This window comes from Hypomesus nipponensis, chromosome 25 (genome assembly GCF_054491055.1).
Source record: "Hypomesus nipponensis isolate SF chromosome 25, ASM5449105v1, whole genome shotgun sequence".
In the NCBI taxonomy this organism is placed as follows: domain Eukaryota; kingdom Metazoa; phylum Chordata; class Actinopteri; order Osmeriformes; family Osmeridae; genus Hypomesus; species Hypomesus nipponensis.
In genome coordinates this window covers 8,204,732-8,217,331 of record NC_140385.1, presented here as the reverse complement: position 1 = coordinate 8,217,331, position 12,600 = coordinate 8,204,732, and the positions used below count along the sequence as shown (strand labels likewise).

The 12,600-nt window shown below is 52.4% G+C and overlaps 1 protein-coding gene across 1 annotated transcript in view; it reads right to left on the bottom strand.

Annotated features, from left to right (window-relative positions):
- Positions 1-12,600, bottom strand: part of ank2b (ankyrin 2b, neuronal) — a 130,354-nt gene that overhangs the window by 30,282 nt on the left and 87,472 nt on the right. The window contains exons 13-27 of the mRNA XM_084690971.1: positions 11,954-12,052; positions 11,643-11,741; positions 10,029-10,226; positions 8,693-8,791; positions 8,044-8,142; positions 7,669-7,866; positions 6,041-6,139; positions 5,798-5,896; positions 5,387-5,485; positions 5,031-5,129; positions 4,733-4,805; positions 2,503-2,644; positions 2,036-2,123; positions 1,425-1,528; positions 846-881 (exon numbers count right to left, since the gene is read on the bottom strand). Coding sequence (XP_084547097.1) covers positions 846-881; positions 1,425-1,528; positions 2,036-2,123; positions 2,503-2,644; positions 4,733-4,805; positions 5,031-5,129; positions 5,387-5,485; positions 5,798-5,896; positions 6,041-6,139; positions 7,669-7,866; positions 8,044-8,142; positions 8,693-8,791; positions 10,029-10,226; positions 11,643-11,741; positions 11,954-12,052 — 1,631 coding nt within the window. The remainder of the gene's footprint in view (positions 1-845; positions 882-1,424; positions 1,529-2,035; positions 2,124-2,502; positions 2,645-4,732; positions 4,806-5,030; positions 5,130-5,386; positions 5,486-5,797; positions 5,897-6,040; positions 6,140-7,668; positions 7,867-8,043; positions 8,143-8,692; positions 8,792-10,028; positions 10,227-11,642; positions 11,742-11,953; positions 12,053-12,600) is intronic.

Sequence of the window (12,600 nt, the reverse complement as noted above, 5' to 3'; positions counted from 1 at the left end):
GGAGGAGGGGACGGGGACAGAGGGAACAACATTGGTCGAGAGGCCGATAACGCATCGCCTTTGACCAAACACGGTGACGCTTGACAGTTTCACACCCTCATGCAAAGCCACGCGCTTTTCAACAGACGGTGAATGAGGCGGGGGTGATTCCAACACCACTTACTGAGTGAGCAGGATGACGTGGCCACACGGTCAAACCAGGATGTTATGGTTTAGCAAACGACCCATTAAAACATGACTGACACACATACTAGACGGGACCAGCACAATGTCAACACGGTTAAGAAACACACCATTACTTTGGGGGGAAACTGTGAAACTCCACTTAAAATGGCCGCCATGAGCCACCAATGATGATGAGGACGAGAAAAGTGCCTTTTCTAAACCTTTAGGCTGTGACTTGAGTCAACTTCGCCAAAGGAAAAAGGAAATCATGATAGAACACAAAAATATGTTAATGGAGACAATCTCACAAGACCTTTTTAAATGACCAAACGTATTACTACATCTTCAACCTTCTGCGTCTCTTGATATCTCTAGGTATTGCTGCCATGGGCATACACAGCTCTGAATATCATGTTAACTTCCTTTCAGAGATTCATCAGGATTCCAGCTCACGATCCGAACGAGTCATTCTCTGTCAGTTCTTGAGATGGAATAGCATCTCACTTCCTGGACAGAGAGATGAGATGGAATCAAGCCCAGCTTGGCAAAGCAACAACCCTGACCGATAGCAGAGAGGCAGAGAAGGTATGAGACTGTGACACACACACACACACACGCCTCTGACAGGAAAACACGGTGTCAGAGGAAGAGGAGGAGTGAACCAGGGTGCAGAAGGTCACCTGCTGTCTCCATGGTCAGGGCACGGAGAGGAGCGGCTGAAAGCAGAACACACACCCCATGAGAGAGAGAGAGGGATGGAGGGAGGGAGAGAGACACAGACACAGAGGGCGGGAGAGAGACAGAGAGAGGGAGAGAGAGACAGAGAGAGGGAGAGAGACAGAGACAGAGAGAGAGAGAGGAAGAGAGAGAGAGAGAGAGAAAGAGAGAGAGAGGAAGAGGTACGGGTACAACAAGGGACAAACATCACCAGAGCTTTATCACCAGAGCAGACAACATCAAAAGAAACTGTGGACCAGAAACAGCGACTTGGGACACAGAGAAAGAATCCACACCCCCAACCCTTCCAATCCCTGGACGTGACAAGCTCCCACTTCCAAGGCGCAGGATGGACGTGGTAACGGTTCTGTGGACAAAGCCTCTATTCCATGTCCCTCAAGTCAACCCTCAGTATGTGACAGAAACTACAAGAGATGATCTAAGAGAGGAGGGGTGCGATTGTGCGCGTGCCTGAGTACGTGTGTCCCGTGGGTGGTGTGTGTGTGTGTGTGCTGGTTGCTGCAGTGTCTAGCTGTGCCTACCCAGAGTGGACAGGGCTGGAGGACAGGGCCACGTTGTCCAGGTTCTCCGTGCCCCAGCTCAGGCGGTACGAGTCCCTCTCGTTGTCCCTGGCCAGGGACGAAACCTGCCCGACGACGACGAGACAAAAAACACTTGTTAGGGGCCGACGCCGCCGACATCTTCTGCTGCGTCGAAGTCCACAGCATTTCTAGGTGGAGCCCGTCTGGTATTGTGGACATGCCCCCTGCGACTCCCTGCTTCCTGTGTAGCTGGGGTAGTGAGGTGAAGTGTGTCTCTGCTGAGGCTCCCTGCGCAGCTGGGGTAGTGAGGTGAAGTGTGTCTCTGCTGAGGCTCCCTGCTTCCTGTGTAGCTGGGGTAGTGAGGTGAAGTGTGTCTCTGCTGAGGCTCCCTGCGCAGCTGGGGTAGTGAGGTGAAGTGTGTCTCTGCTGAGGCTCCCTGCTTCCTGTGTAGCTGGGGTAGTGAGGTGAAGTGTGTCTCTGCTGAGGCTCCCTGCTTCCTGTGTAGCTGGGGTAGTGAGGTGAAGTGTGTCTCTGCTGAGGCTCCCTGCTTCCTGTGTAGCTGGGGTAGTGAGGTGAAGTGTGTCTCTGCTGAGTCAGCAGCTCGGCCTTACCTGCTGGCTGCTCAGCAGTTCCTCCATCCCCCCGCCGTGTTTGGGGGAGTAGTAACCGTGGTGACTGGGCGTGAACGACCTGTCGGAACTGAGAAGCGGGGAAAAAGGGTGAGACCGTGGCCACGGTAACTGAAAAGCGTGGCTACGAAGTGTCCCGCTTTGGGGGATTGCAAAGTCGCGAACTGCCAGTCGTAAAGCGGCCACGACTGTTGCAAATACGGTTTGCAGCGATACACGCAATGTCTGATACGTACCTTTGTATTCTACTACGTGAGCATGGTGAAAAGGAGAGAAGAGAGTTAGTCAAGCCGAGTTCACCCCCCTTCCTGCTGTGGGTATGCATGCGTGTATGCATGTATATGTATACAGCATCTTTGGGTGTTTATGCATAGTACAGTACGGTTGTGTGTGTCTGTGTGTGTGTGCATGTGTGCGTCTGTTTGTACAGCATGTCTGTGTGTGTTCACCTGTCGCTGCGCCCCCCCTCCAGGCTGTAGCGCAGGTAGTTCATGCCGTCCAGGTACTGCCCGGGCAGCGAGTCGTCCCCCAGCTCCCTCAGGTCCTCTGCCCTCAGGTACTCCCCCCCGTCCCCGGTCATGGTGTCGTCACCTGGGCCGCGCGCACAGGGAGAGAGGGGGCGCTGTTGGAGAGCTCGGTGGGGCCACGTGTTCGGGCCCTCGGCGGAAATGTTTCGTGGCCGGCGCTACTCTACACACACCTGACAAGCTGTCCTCGACTCGCACGCAGGGAGCGCACGCGCACACACACACTACGCGCATACACAGGCGAGAGAGCAGATTTCTCTCTCATCTCTCACACACAATCTGTTTCTCTCTCTTGCTCACACACACGCACATGCAAACTCTCCCTCTCACAAACACAACACCAGATCAAAGCATATTCTTGGAATGAAGCACTATGTCATAGGAAGCCTTGGACACAAGTACCCTCTACGGCGAGCAGGCAGCAGATTCCCAGTAAGCTGGTGTCCTTCAGACAGCGCTCTACTGCCGCTGTTACCACTACCGATCAGCAGGGGGCGGAGCAAGCGCAAGAAGCCTGTCTAGAGCATGGCATCTGCTTCCAAATGCAACCTTCCTTTCCTTCTTCCTCTGAGAAATAACCGTTTTCGGATCAGGCTGGATTGGTTTAAGGTGGGTAAAGGAACCAGTTGCGACCGGTTGAATCCATGTTGGATCAGTGGAAGACTGGGGGGGGGGGAAGGATGCATTGTGAACTCAAGCGAGGCTGGCTGGCCCAGCAGAACAACACAGTGAGACATACTGTAGCATGGGCTGATGTCAAGAGCACACTGGCTTCCTGGGGAGGGAAGAGTTCAAACAAGGATACATTGTTACAGCATTACACCTTGTTATTGTTAGCCTATTTGGTTTGGTGTGACTGAACCAGGTAAGTGATGGGCCATCGTGGACGGTGATGAAGGTGAACTGTCAAAGCAGAAATCCATGCTTCCTTAGTGTGTTTACGAGAGCATCGGGTGGGGACAATTGTACCGGAAGTTTCCCCAAAACAAACAGCAATCTTTGATGACTAAATAAAAAGCTTTTAAAGAAAGGTTTGGTTTGTAACTATAGGGCCTACTGAAATACTGGAGATAAGTGTGGCTTGACTCCCTTAATCCAGTATCTGTCGGGGGGGGGGGGAACAGATAAATAAAACAGAACCCTGAAACAGCAGGAGTTTTCCAAGGAGCTTAACTTAGCTGCACTTCAGGGTTCTCAGATATCAACAGTACTCCAGGCCCAGCTCATCTCTATGCTCGCAGTTCCTTCCTTCTGGGGATTACAACTTATCTTTGAAGTCAAAGTCTTGTTTGTGTTGCTAGCTTGAAAAGTTTGGAGCCTCCAGGGGGCTGAGTGAAGCTCAAGCACAGAACACATCACTGGGGTTTGTGTTGGAGAAACCAAAGAACTATGAAATCATTTTCATAGAACATTCCCAGGGAGAAGTTCCCAGGGGAAGTTATCTGGGTGAAATCCTGACAGAAATCCTGATATTTATAACATAACATAAGCACAGTGGTTGTCTGTCTGAATATAGGCCAGGAATATAGGAGTACTCCACTGTAAGCTATAGGTGTTACATCCAACATGACCCTCTTTATATAAATCCAACACCATGCTGTGCTGTATTCCAGGTCTATCAGTAATTCAGGTTAATGTTAGAATGTGACAGTGTTATTTAACTATGCCACCTAACACCATGCAATGTACCAGAGCAACCCTCCTGTGACACACCATATTGTAGTAACCACAGCAACCTCCACACACAGCTCACACAGTGCCCTGGTGTACCTTCCATATCCATGGAGTCATCCGACAGAACATCATCCTCATTCTGTTTCAACACTGAGGGGTACATAGCACAGTCAGGTCACTAGCCACTTCTACTACTAGCGAGTAGTGTAGAGGAAAACCCTATAGGGTAGCCACCGTAGCCTTAGCACCAGGGCTAAGGCTAACTTAGGTGCTAATACTGTATGCCAAGCCAGTAAATCATGTCGCGTAATGGACTGAGCTAGCTGGGCTAGCGTGTTTAGCCCATGTGGCTACACATGGTTGGGATGCCAGTGAAAGGTCTGTTCCATTTAGAGTGTAAGTGTGTGTGTGTGTTCGTGTACTTGCATGCCAGAGTGTGTGTGTGTGTGTGAGTGAGAAGCTCGTGTGTCAGACTCACCTTCCTCATCTGAGACGTCCAGCACCTCAGTCATGGTCTCAGGGACGTTCAGCTTGTGTTTCTCAATCACCGTCTAGACGCCATCAAGGAAAACACCATGGACTTAAACACCCAGTCTAGCCGTGAGAAGGCTCAAACACAGCCTCCTTACTGGGTCACACTGTTAGTAATACCCTCAAAATACCCTCAAAGGGGCCGAGTTCTGTCATGTTGCAGCTGATGGCAGTAGGACAGTTATAGGGGTTTGGACTGAGCAGGACTATGCGGCGTGGTCACAGGAACCACGAGTGCGACTCACCGTCGTCGTGGTAATGATTTCCTCAGTGACGACCCTCAGGGTGTCCACCACGGAGATGTAACCCAGGCGACGGGCGATGGCCAGAGCAGTGTTACCATTCTGGAGGACAAAACACACACACACGAGAGAGAGAGAGACAAGCCGACAGAGAGACACAGACAGAGAGCGACAGAGAGACAGAATGAATGTATGCATAAGACCTAGGGCACAGTATGTTCTTGTAATACATGCGTGTGTCAGCAGGAAGGGGCGTGTGTGTGTGAGTGTGTGTCCTATCTCCACGTATGTGTGTGAGCGTGTGTCTTGTTTCCGCGTGTCTCGTTTCCGTGCGCGTGCGGACAGATGGCGGTGCCCACCACAGTGATGGCGTTGGGCTTGGCTCCATGCTGCAGCAGCACATTGATGATGTGTGTGTTCCCTTGCTGGGCAGCCTGGTGCAGTGGAGTGTATCCGTTCTGGGGAGACAGAAACACACCCCTCATTCTGACCCGACCTGAACACGCGCTGAGGCAAGAGATGCAGCACATCGATATACTGTACATTTACATTTACATGTATTCATTTAGCAGACGCTTTTATCCAAAGCGACTTCCAAGAGAGAGCTTTACAAAGTGCATAGTACTGTACACCAGTATAGAAATCAGACATTGAGCTCATCCACAGACATTTCGTTAACGTGCTCTGTATTGTGCCTGAAGGAGCAGACTACATTATTGGAGCTTGTTGGTCATCCAGGAAGTGGAGATGCTCCAGGACGGAAGGCCTACCTTGGTTTTGGCGTTGACGCCGGCGCCGTTCTGCAGCAGGAAGTTCACCATCTTGGCGTTGCCGTAGTGGCACGCCACAATCAGCGGACTGTAGCCCAACTGTAGGAGGGGAGGAGGGAAGGAATCACAGTCAGCCATGAGCGGAACACACGTCGCGGGCGAGAAGAGCAGATCCGCGGAACGATGCGTGGATCGGGCGACACGTCGCCGAGCGGAGCAGCCAGTCACCGCGGCGTCCCCTACCTTGGTCTGGTGGTCCAGGTCGGCGCCGCTCTTGGCGAGGATCTCGGCCGCGGCCACCCTGTCATCCTGGGCGGCCAGGTGGAGGGAGGTGAGGCCGCTCTGGGGGAGGGAGACAAGAGCAGGGGCTGAACCACACACACACACACACACACACACACACACACACACCAGACACTGTCTGTCCCTCCCTGCTGTGTGTCTGGTGTCCCCGGTCAGAGTGGCAGCATTGTAAGGCCTGCGCGGGGGGGGGGAGGCAGAGGAGACGCCGGAACTTTCTCCGAAGAGATGTGAACAGCCCCCGAGGTGAGGGTTTGTCGTGCAGTGTGACGTGTTGGGTGGTACAGCTGGGTGGGGAAGGGCTGTGTGTGTGATGTGGCTGACAGGGCAGTCCTGCCTGTGCTGGGTGGTACAGCTGGGTGGGGAAGGGCTGTGTGTGTGATGTGGCTGACAGGGCAGTCCTGCCTGTGCTGGGTGGTACAGCTGGGTGGGGAAGGGCTGTGTGTGTGATGTGGCTGACAGGGCAGTCCTGCCTGTGCTGGGTGGTACAGCTGGGTGGGGAAGGGCTGTGTGTGTGATGTGGCTGACAGGGCAGTCCTGCCTGTGCTGGGGGATACAGCTGGGTGGGGAAGGGCTGTGTGTGTGATGTGGCTGACAGGGCAGTCCTGCCTGTGCTGGGTGGTACAGCTGGGTGGGGAAGGGCTGTGTGTGTGATGTGGCTGACAGGGCAGTCCTGCCTGTGCTGGGTGGTACAGCTGGGTGGGGAAGGGCTGTGTGTGTGATGTGGCTGACAGGGCAGTCCTGCCTGTGCTGGGGGATACAGCTGGGTGGGGAAGGGCTGTGTGTGTGATGTGGCTGACAGGGCAGTCCTGCCTGTGCTGGGGGATACAGCTGGGTGGGGAAGGGCTGTGTGTGTGATGTGGCTGACAGGGCAGTCCTGCCTGTGCTGGGTGGTACAGCTGGGTGGGGAAGGGCTGTTCTGGCCTCGTGTCTCACATCAGAAGGTTGTTTGTCAATCGTTCCTTCTCACACACCTTTTTAGAAGGAGGTTATGAGGAAGGCCGATCTGCTTGGCTGAAGACAAAACTGTGTGGTAAATGGGGAGTGTTCTTTGACTGCTGACTGCCAGCCTGCTTTAAAAGTGTGTGTGTGTACGAGAAAGGGACCAGACAGGGACCTCATTAGCCAGGAGATTCTGTGGGTGTGCGTGACAGGGCCTTTACTGTGGCACACAAGGCCAGACAGCTTTGGTCCCCACTGGAATGAGTTCACCTACAGACCAGAAGAGCCTCCAAACTGCTCCCAAAATAGCCCGGATGTTTCCTCATCTGCCTCAATCTAGTTATATACTCCCTAAGGCACAACATACCCCCTTAATGTAGTTCAGCTCACGACTGATGAACTCCCTTTATAAAGTTTCCAAACATACTCAGCTCTTACAGAAGGCCTCTGCTTAAACAAGAGTCCTCAAATGGGGAACACAGTATTAGAAAACCTCAATACAGTATACAGTTTGTGTCGTCAACTACTACTCCCACTTAACCTGAAAAACGTTGACTTGGTGTGTCAGTACTAACTAGCGCGGCGAAAAACGCTGACGGCCCCAAAGATGGCGGCGTGTCTAAAGGCACCTTGGTGGGCGTGTTGACGTGGGCGCCCTTCTCCAGCAGCAGGGCGGCCATGTGGGCGTGGCCCTCCTGGGAGGCCAGGTGGAGGGGCGTCACCCCCTGCTTGGTCAGGGGGTTGGTCTCGGCGCCGTACTGCAGCAGCACTGTGGCGATGTCCATCTGGTTCTTCTTGGCGGCGATGTGGAGCGGGGTGTAGCCGTTCTGGGGGAGGGGGGCAGGGGGACACACACAGGTGTAAGGCGCACGCATTCTGTACACGCACACGCCATCAAGCGTGCACTCACACACTCACACAGAGAGAGAACCCCCACTTTCCGCGGCGGGGCTGACCCCCGTCTCTCCTCCCATCTCCAGGGGAGACGGCGTGGACGGTCTCACCTTGGCCGTGGCGTGGGGGGAGGCCCCCTTGTCCATGAGCAGGAGCGCCACCGCCTGGTTGTCATAGTGCGCTGCCACATGGAGAGGGGTCAGGCCGTTCTGGAGGGATGAGGGTGAGTGCAGGTGGATTAGACCAGCGGTTAACTCAGCAAGCAGCCGTTAGGAGTGGTCAACGTACACACACACAGGGTTGGTCAGAAGGGTTATGGAGTGTAGAACTGCTTGTTAATTTGAATTAAGCAATATTTTGTGTTTCTTATGTTATTTTATACGAAAGAGCAAGGGCTAGGGTTGCTAGGGGGTTCTTTGGGAGGGTCCTTATTAAAAAGGAAAAGAGCAGATTTGAAGAAAATAATATTTCTGCTTATCTGTCTTACCTAAAATAAAGAAACAAAAAGTTAAGTTAATAAAATCAAGCAGACAGCTTACTTGAATTAAACTATGCTTACCGGCATTCTTGCAGTCAACATAGCCTCAATACAGAAATACCAAAGCAATTTAAATATACTGTACACCCCGGTAAAAGTTGAATTATGAATTAGTTTCATCAACACATTTTTTGGAATACAACAAAGTGAGTGGAGGTAACCCTACTTCCATGCGTAGTTAAAATTCAAACCTGAATCCGGTCTTGGGAGATGAGGCTTACCTTGCCAGCAGAGTCTGGAGGAGCGTGACGCTGGAGCAGAAGTTTGGCCACATCCAGGCTTCCGTACTTGGACGCCACATGCAGGGGAGTGAACCCTTTCTGTGTAGAGAGACACAGACGCACTGCATCACTTGAAAGACAAAGGAACGCTGCATTTTACACTCCTTAAATGCCCACACACACACACACACACACACACACACACGTGTATAGGGCCACCCAGATGAACACATATAAACAGCGATAGAGCTGCTAGTCGCAGATAAAAAAACAATACGATTTCAGCCTTGCAAATACTGCAGACACAAATGAGAAACAACCAGCAAGACAATCAACACTGGGGAAATGTCACTGTGCACCAACAAAGATGATGCAACCTGCTGTAATCGCCCAAACCCATTCTGGGTCCACCTGCACAACGTCTCCCTCAGCGATGTATGCTAACATCCCCAGCACCACCAGGGGGAGCTCCTGTGTCATGCTCTTCTGAAGAGAAACTTGCCGCTCTGATTGGTAGAGAAACGAGCCACTCTGATTGGTAGTGGTCTGTTCTCGGTCACATGACTAGTGTGTTATTGACCCAGCCCCAGAAAGGGAGGGAACCCTTTGTTTGTAAAAAAGGGACAATTATTTCTGATACACCACACAGCAGAGGCACGGAATGTTCTGGAGGATATTTATAACAGTAGCAGAGATTTTTAACAATAAGAGTTGCTACAGAACAGAAGAAAAGGACAATAGATGATCATCTTATGGCTTGAAATCACTATTTGATGAAGGATATGTAGACGGGTGGGAATGGGGGGTTGGGGGATGGTCTGACAGGCAGCTTGTCAAACATGATGTCTCTCTCAGCACCATTGTCTCCCGGATGTGTTTCTCCACACAGCTGAGACCACACCCATCCCTCAGAGAGAGAGGAGGATGGGATGAGGAGAGGAGGCGAGGGGAGAGGAGGCGAGGGGAGAGAGAACAAAGAGAGAGGGAGGCAGAGACCTATTGCTTTGCAATTTCACTGCGCCATAAACTCAGCTTTGTGTTAGTACCCTGAGCACAGGAATACATCAGCACTGATTTATTGTGCTGACTGAGAATCCATTAAATGATAAATGTAAATCCTGAAGTGACCCATCACCCTCCTCAATTCATTTCCAAGGTAATGCATCCCAAGACTCAGTCCCACCTTCCTGGCCAGGTGTGTGCTCTACAGGTTGAGCAGTCATCCATCAAATGAGATATTGTCCCAGTAATGTGTGCGTAATGGCATGTGTTTGTAGGTATTGTCCTGTATCATATGTGTGTATCTAATGTGTGTGTGTTTCCTCCTCCTACAAACCTTGGTGGCCAGCGAGTGTGAGGCCCCGGCCTCCAGCAGCACAGAGGCCGTCTCCAGCTGGCCCTCCCGGGCGGAGATGTGCAGGGGGGTGTAGCCGTTGGTGGTGGAGGCGTCAGGGTGGGCCATGTGCTGGAGCAGCAGCTGGACGATCTCCGTCTTGCCCAGGCGAGACGCGATGTGGAGGGGAGTCTGGTCCTCCTGGGGGGGGTGAAGGTCAACACATCAACACCATTCTATTGGACTATGTCAAGTTACGGATTAGAATGGGGTTTGGCATTCCATGAGTGCGGGGATAAGGAGCCTTGCATGAAAACCTTGTGTGTTTCTATAACTGGTCTGGTAGGTGAGGTGTTTTCTATAACTAGTCTGGTAGGTGAGGTGTTTCGATAACTGGTCTGGTAGGTGAGGTGTTTTCGATAACTGGTCTGGTAGGTGAGGTGTTTTCGATAACTGGTCTGGTAGGTGAGGTGTTTCTATAACTGGTCTGGTAGGTGAGGTGTTTTCGATAACTGGTCTGGTAGGTGAGGTGTTTCTATAACTGGTCTGGTAGGTGAGGTGTTTTCTATAACTGGTCTGGTAGGTGAGGTGTTTTCGATAACTGGTCTGGTAGGTGAGGTGTTTCTATAACTGGTCTGGTAGGTGAGGTGTTTCTATAACTGGTCTGGTAGGTGAGGTGTTTTCGATAACTGGTCTGGTAGGTGAGGTGTTTTCGATAACTGGTCTGGTAGGTGAGGTGTTTTCGATAACTGGTCTGGTAGGTGAGGTGTTTCGATAACTGGTCTGGTAGGTGAGGTGTTTCGATAACTGGTCTGGTAGGTGAGGTGTTTCGATAACTGGTCTGGTAGGTGAGGTGTTTCAATAACTGGTCTGGTAGGTGAGGTGTTTCGATAACTGGTCTGGTAGGTGAGGTGTTTTCGATAACTGGTCTGGTAGGTGAGGTGTTTTCGATAACTGGTCTGGTAGGTGAGGTGTTTTCGATAACTGGTCTGGTAGGTGAGGTGTTTTCGATAACTGGTCTGGTAGGTGAGGTGTTTCTATAACTGGTCTGGTAGGTGAGGTGTTTTCGATAACTGGTCTGGTAGGTGAGGTGTTTCTATAACTGGTCTGGTAGGTGAGGTGTTTTCTATAACTGGTCTGGTAGGTGAGGTGTTTTCGATAACTGGTCTGGTAGGTGAGGTGTTTCTATAACTGGTCTGGTAGGTGAGGTGTTTCTATAACTGGTCTGGTAGGTGAGGTGTTTTCGATAACTGGTCTGGTAGGTGAGGTGTTTTCGATAACTGGTCTGGTAGGTGAGGTGTTTTCGATAACTGGTCTGGTAGGTGAGGTGTTTCGATAACTGGTCTGGTAGGTGAGGTGTTTCGATAACTGGTCTGGTAGGTGAGGTGTTTCGATAACTGGTCTGGTAGGTGAGGTGTTTCAATAACTGGTCTGGTAGGTGAGGTGTTTCGATAACTGGTCTGGTAGGTGAGGTGTTTTCGATAACTGGTCTGGTAGGTGAGGTGTTTCGATAACTGGTCTGGTAGGTGAGGTGTTTCTATCCTGGTAGGTGAGGTGTTTCTATAACTGGTCTGGTAGGTGAGGTGTTTCTATCCTGGTAGGTGGGGCGTTTCTTACCCTGGCTCTTGCATCCACCATGGCTCCATTCCTCAGCAGACATCTGACCACCTCCACCTGTCCAGCCCTGGCTGCCATGTGGAGCGCCGTCTCCCCACGCTGAACACACACACACACACACACACAGATGCAAGAGTCAGACTCTAAAACAGTCATGTTGGCGTTATCGGCGGTGTACTCCAGACTCACTCAATATCATCGTCTCAAACTTGATATCAGACACCCACACACAAATAAAACACAAACGAGTCAGCATTAACACACACACACAGACACACACACAGACGGTGTCTGTGGTCGTCTCCACTCACTATGTTGCTGACATCGGGTGAGGCTCCGTTCTGCAGCAGCAGCAGGACGATGTTGAGGTGACCCATGAAGGCTGCTACATGGATGGGAGTCAGGCCAGACTGGACGGAGGCAGTGAGGGAGGGAGTGAGGGAGGGAGGGAGGCAGTGAGGGAGGCAGGCAGTGAGGGAGGGAGTGAGGGAGGGAGGCAGTGAGGGAGGCAGGCAGTGAGGGAGGCAGGCAGTGAGGGAGGCAGGCAGTGAGGGAGGCAGTGAGGGAGGGAGGCAGTGAGGGAGGGAGGCAGTGAGGGAGGGAGGCAGGCAGTGAGGGAGGGAGGCAGGCAGTGAGGGAGGGAGGCAGTGAGGCAGTGAGGGAGGGAGGCAGTGAGGGAGGGAGGCAGTGAGGGAGGGAGGCAGTGAGGGAGGGAGGCAGTGAGGGAGGGATGCAGTGAGGGAGGGAGGCAGTGAGGGAGGCAGGAGGGAGGCAGGAGGGAGGCAGGAGGGAGGCAGTGAGGGAGGCAGGGAGGGAGGCAGTGAGGGAGGCAGGCAGTGAGGGAGGCAGGCAGTGAGGGAGGCAGGCAGTGAGGGAGGCAGGCAGGGAGGCAGTGAGGGAGGGAGGCAGGGAGGGAGGCAGGGAGGGAGGCAGGGAGGGAAACAGAGGAAAGGGAAGG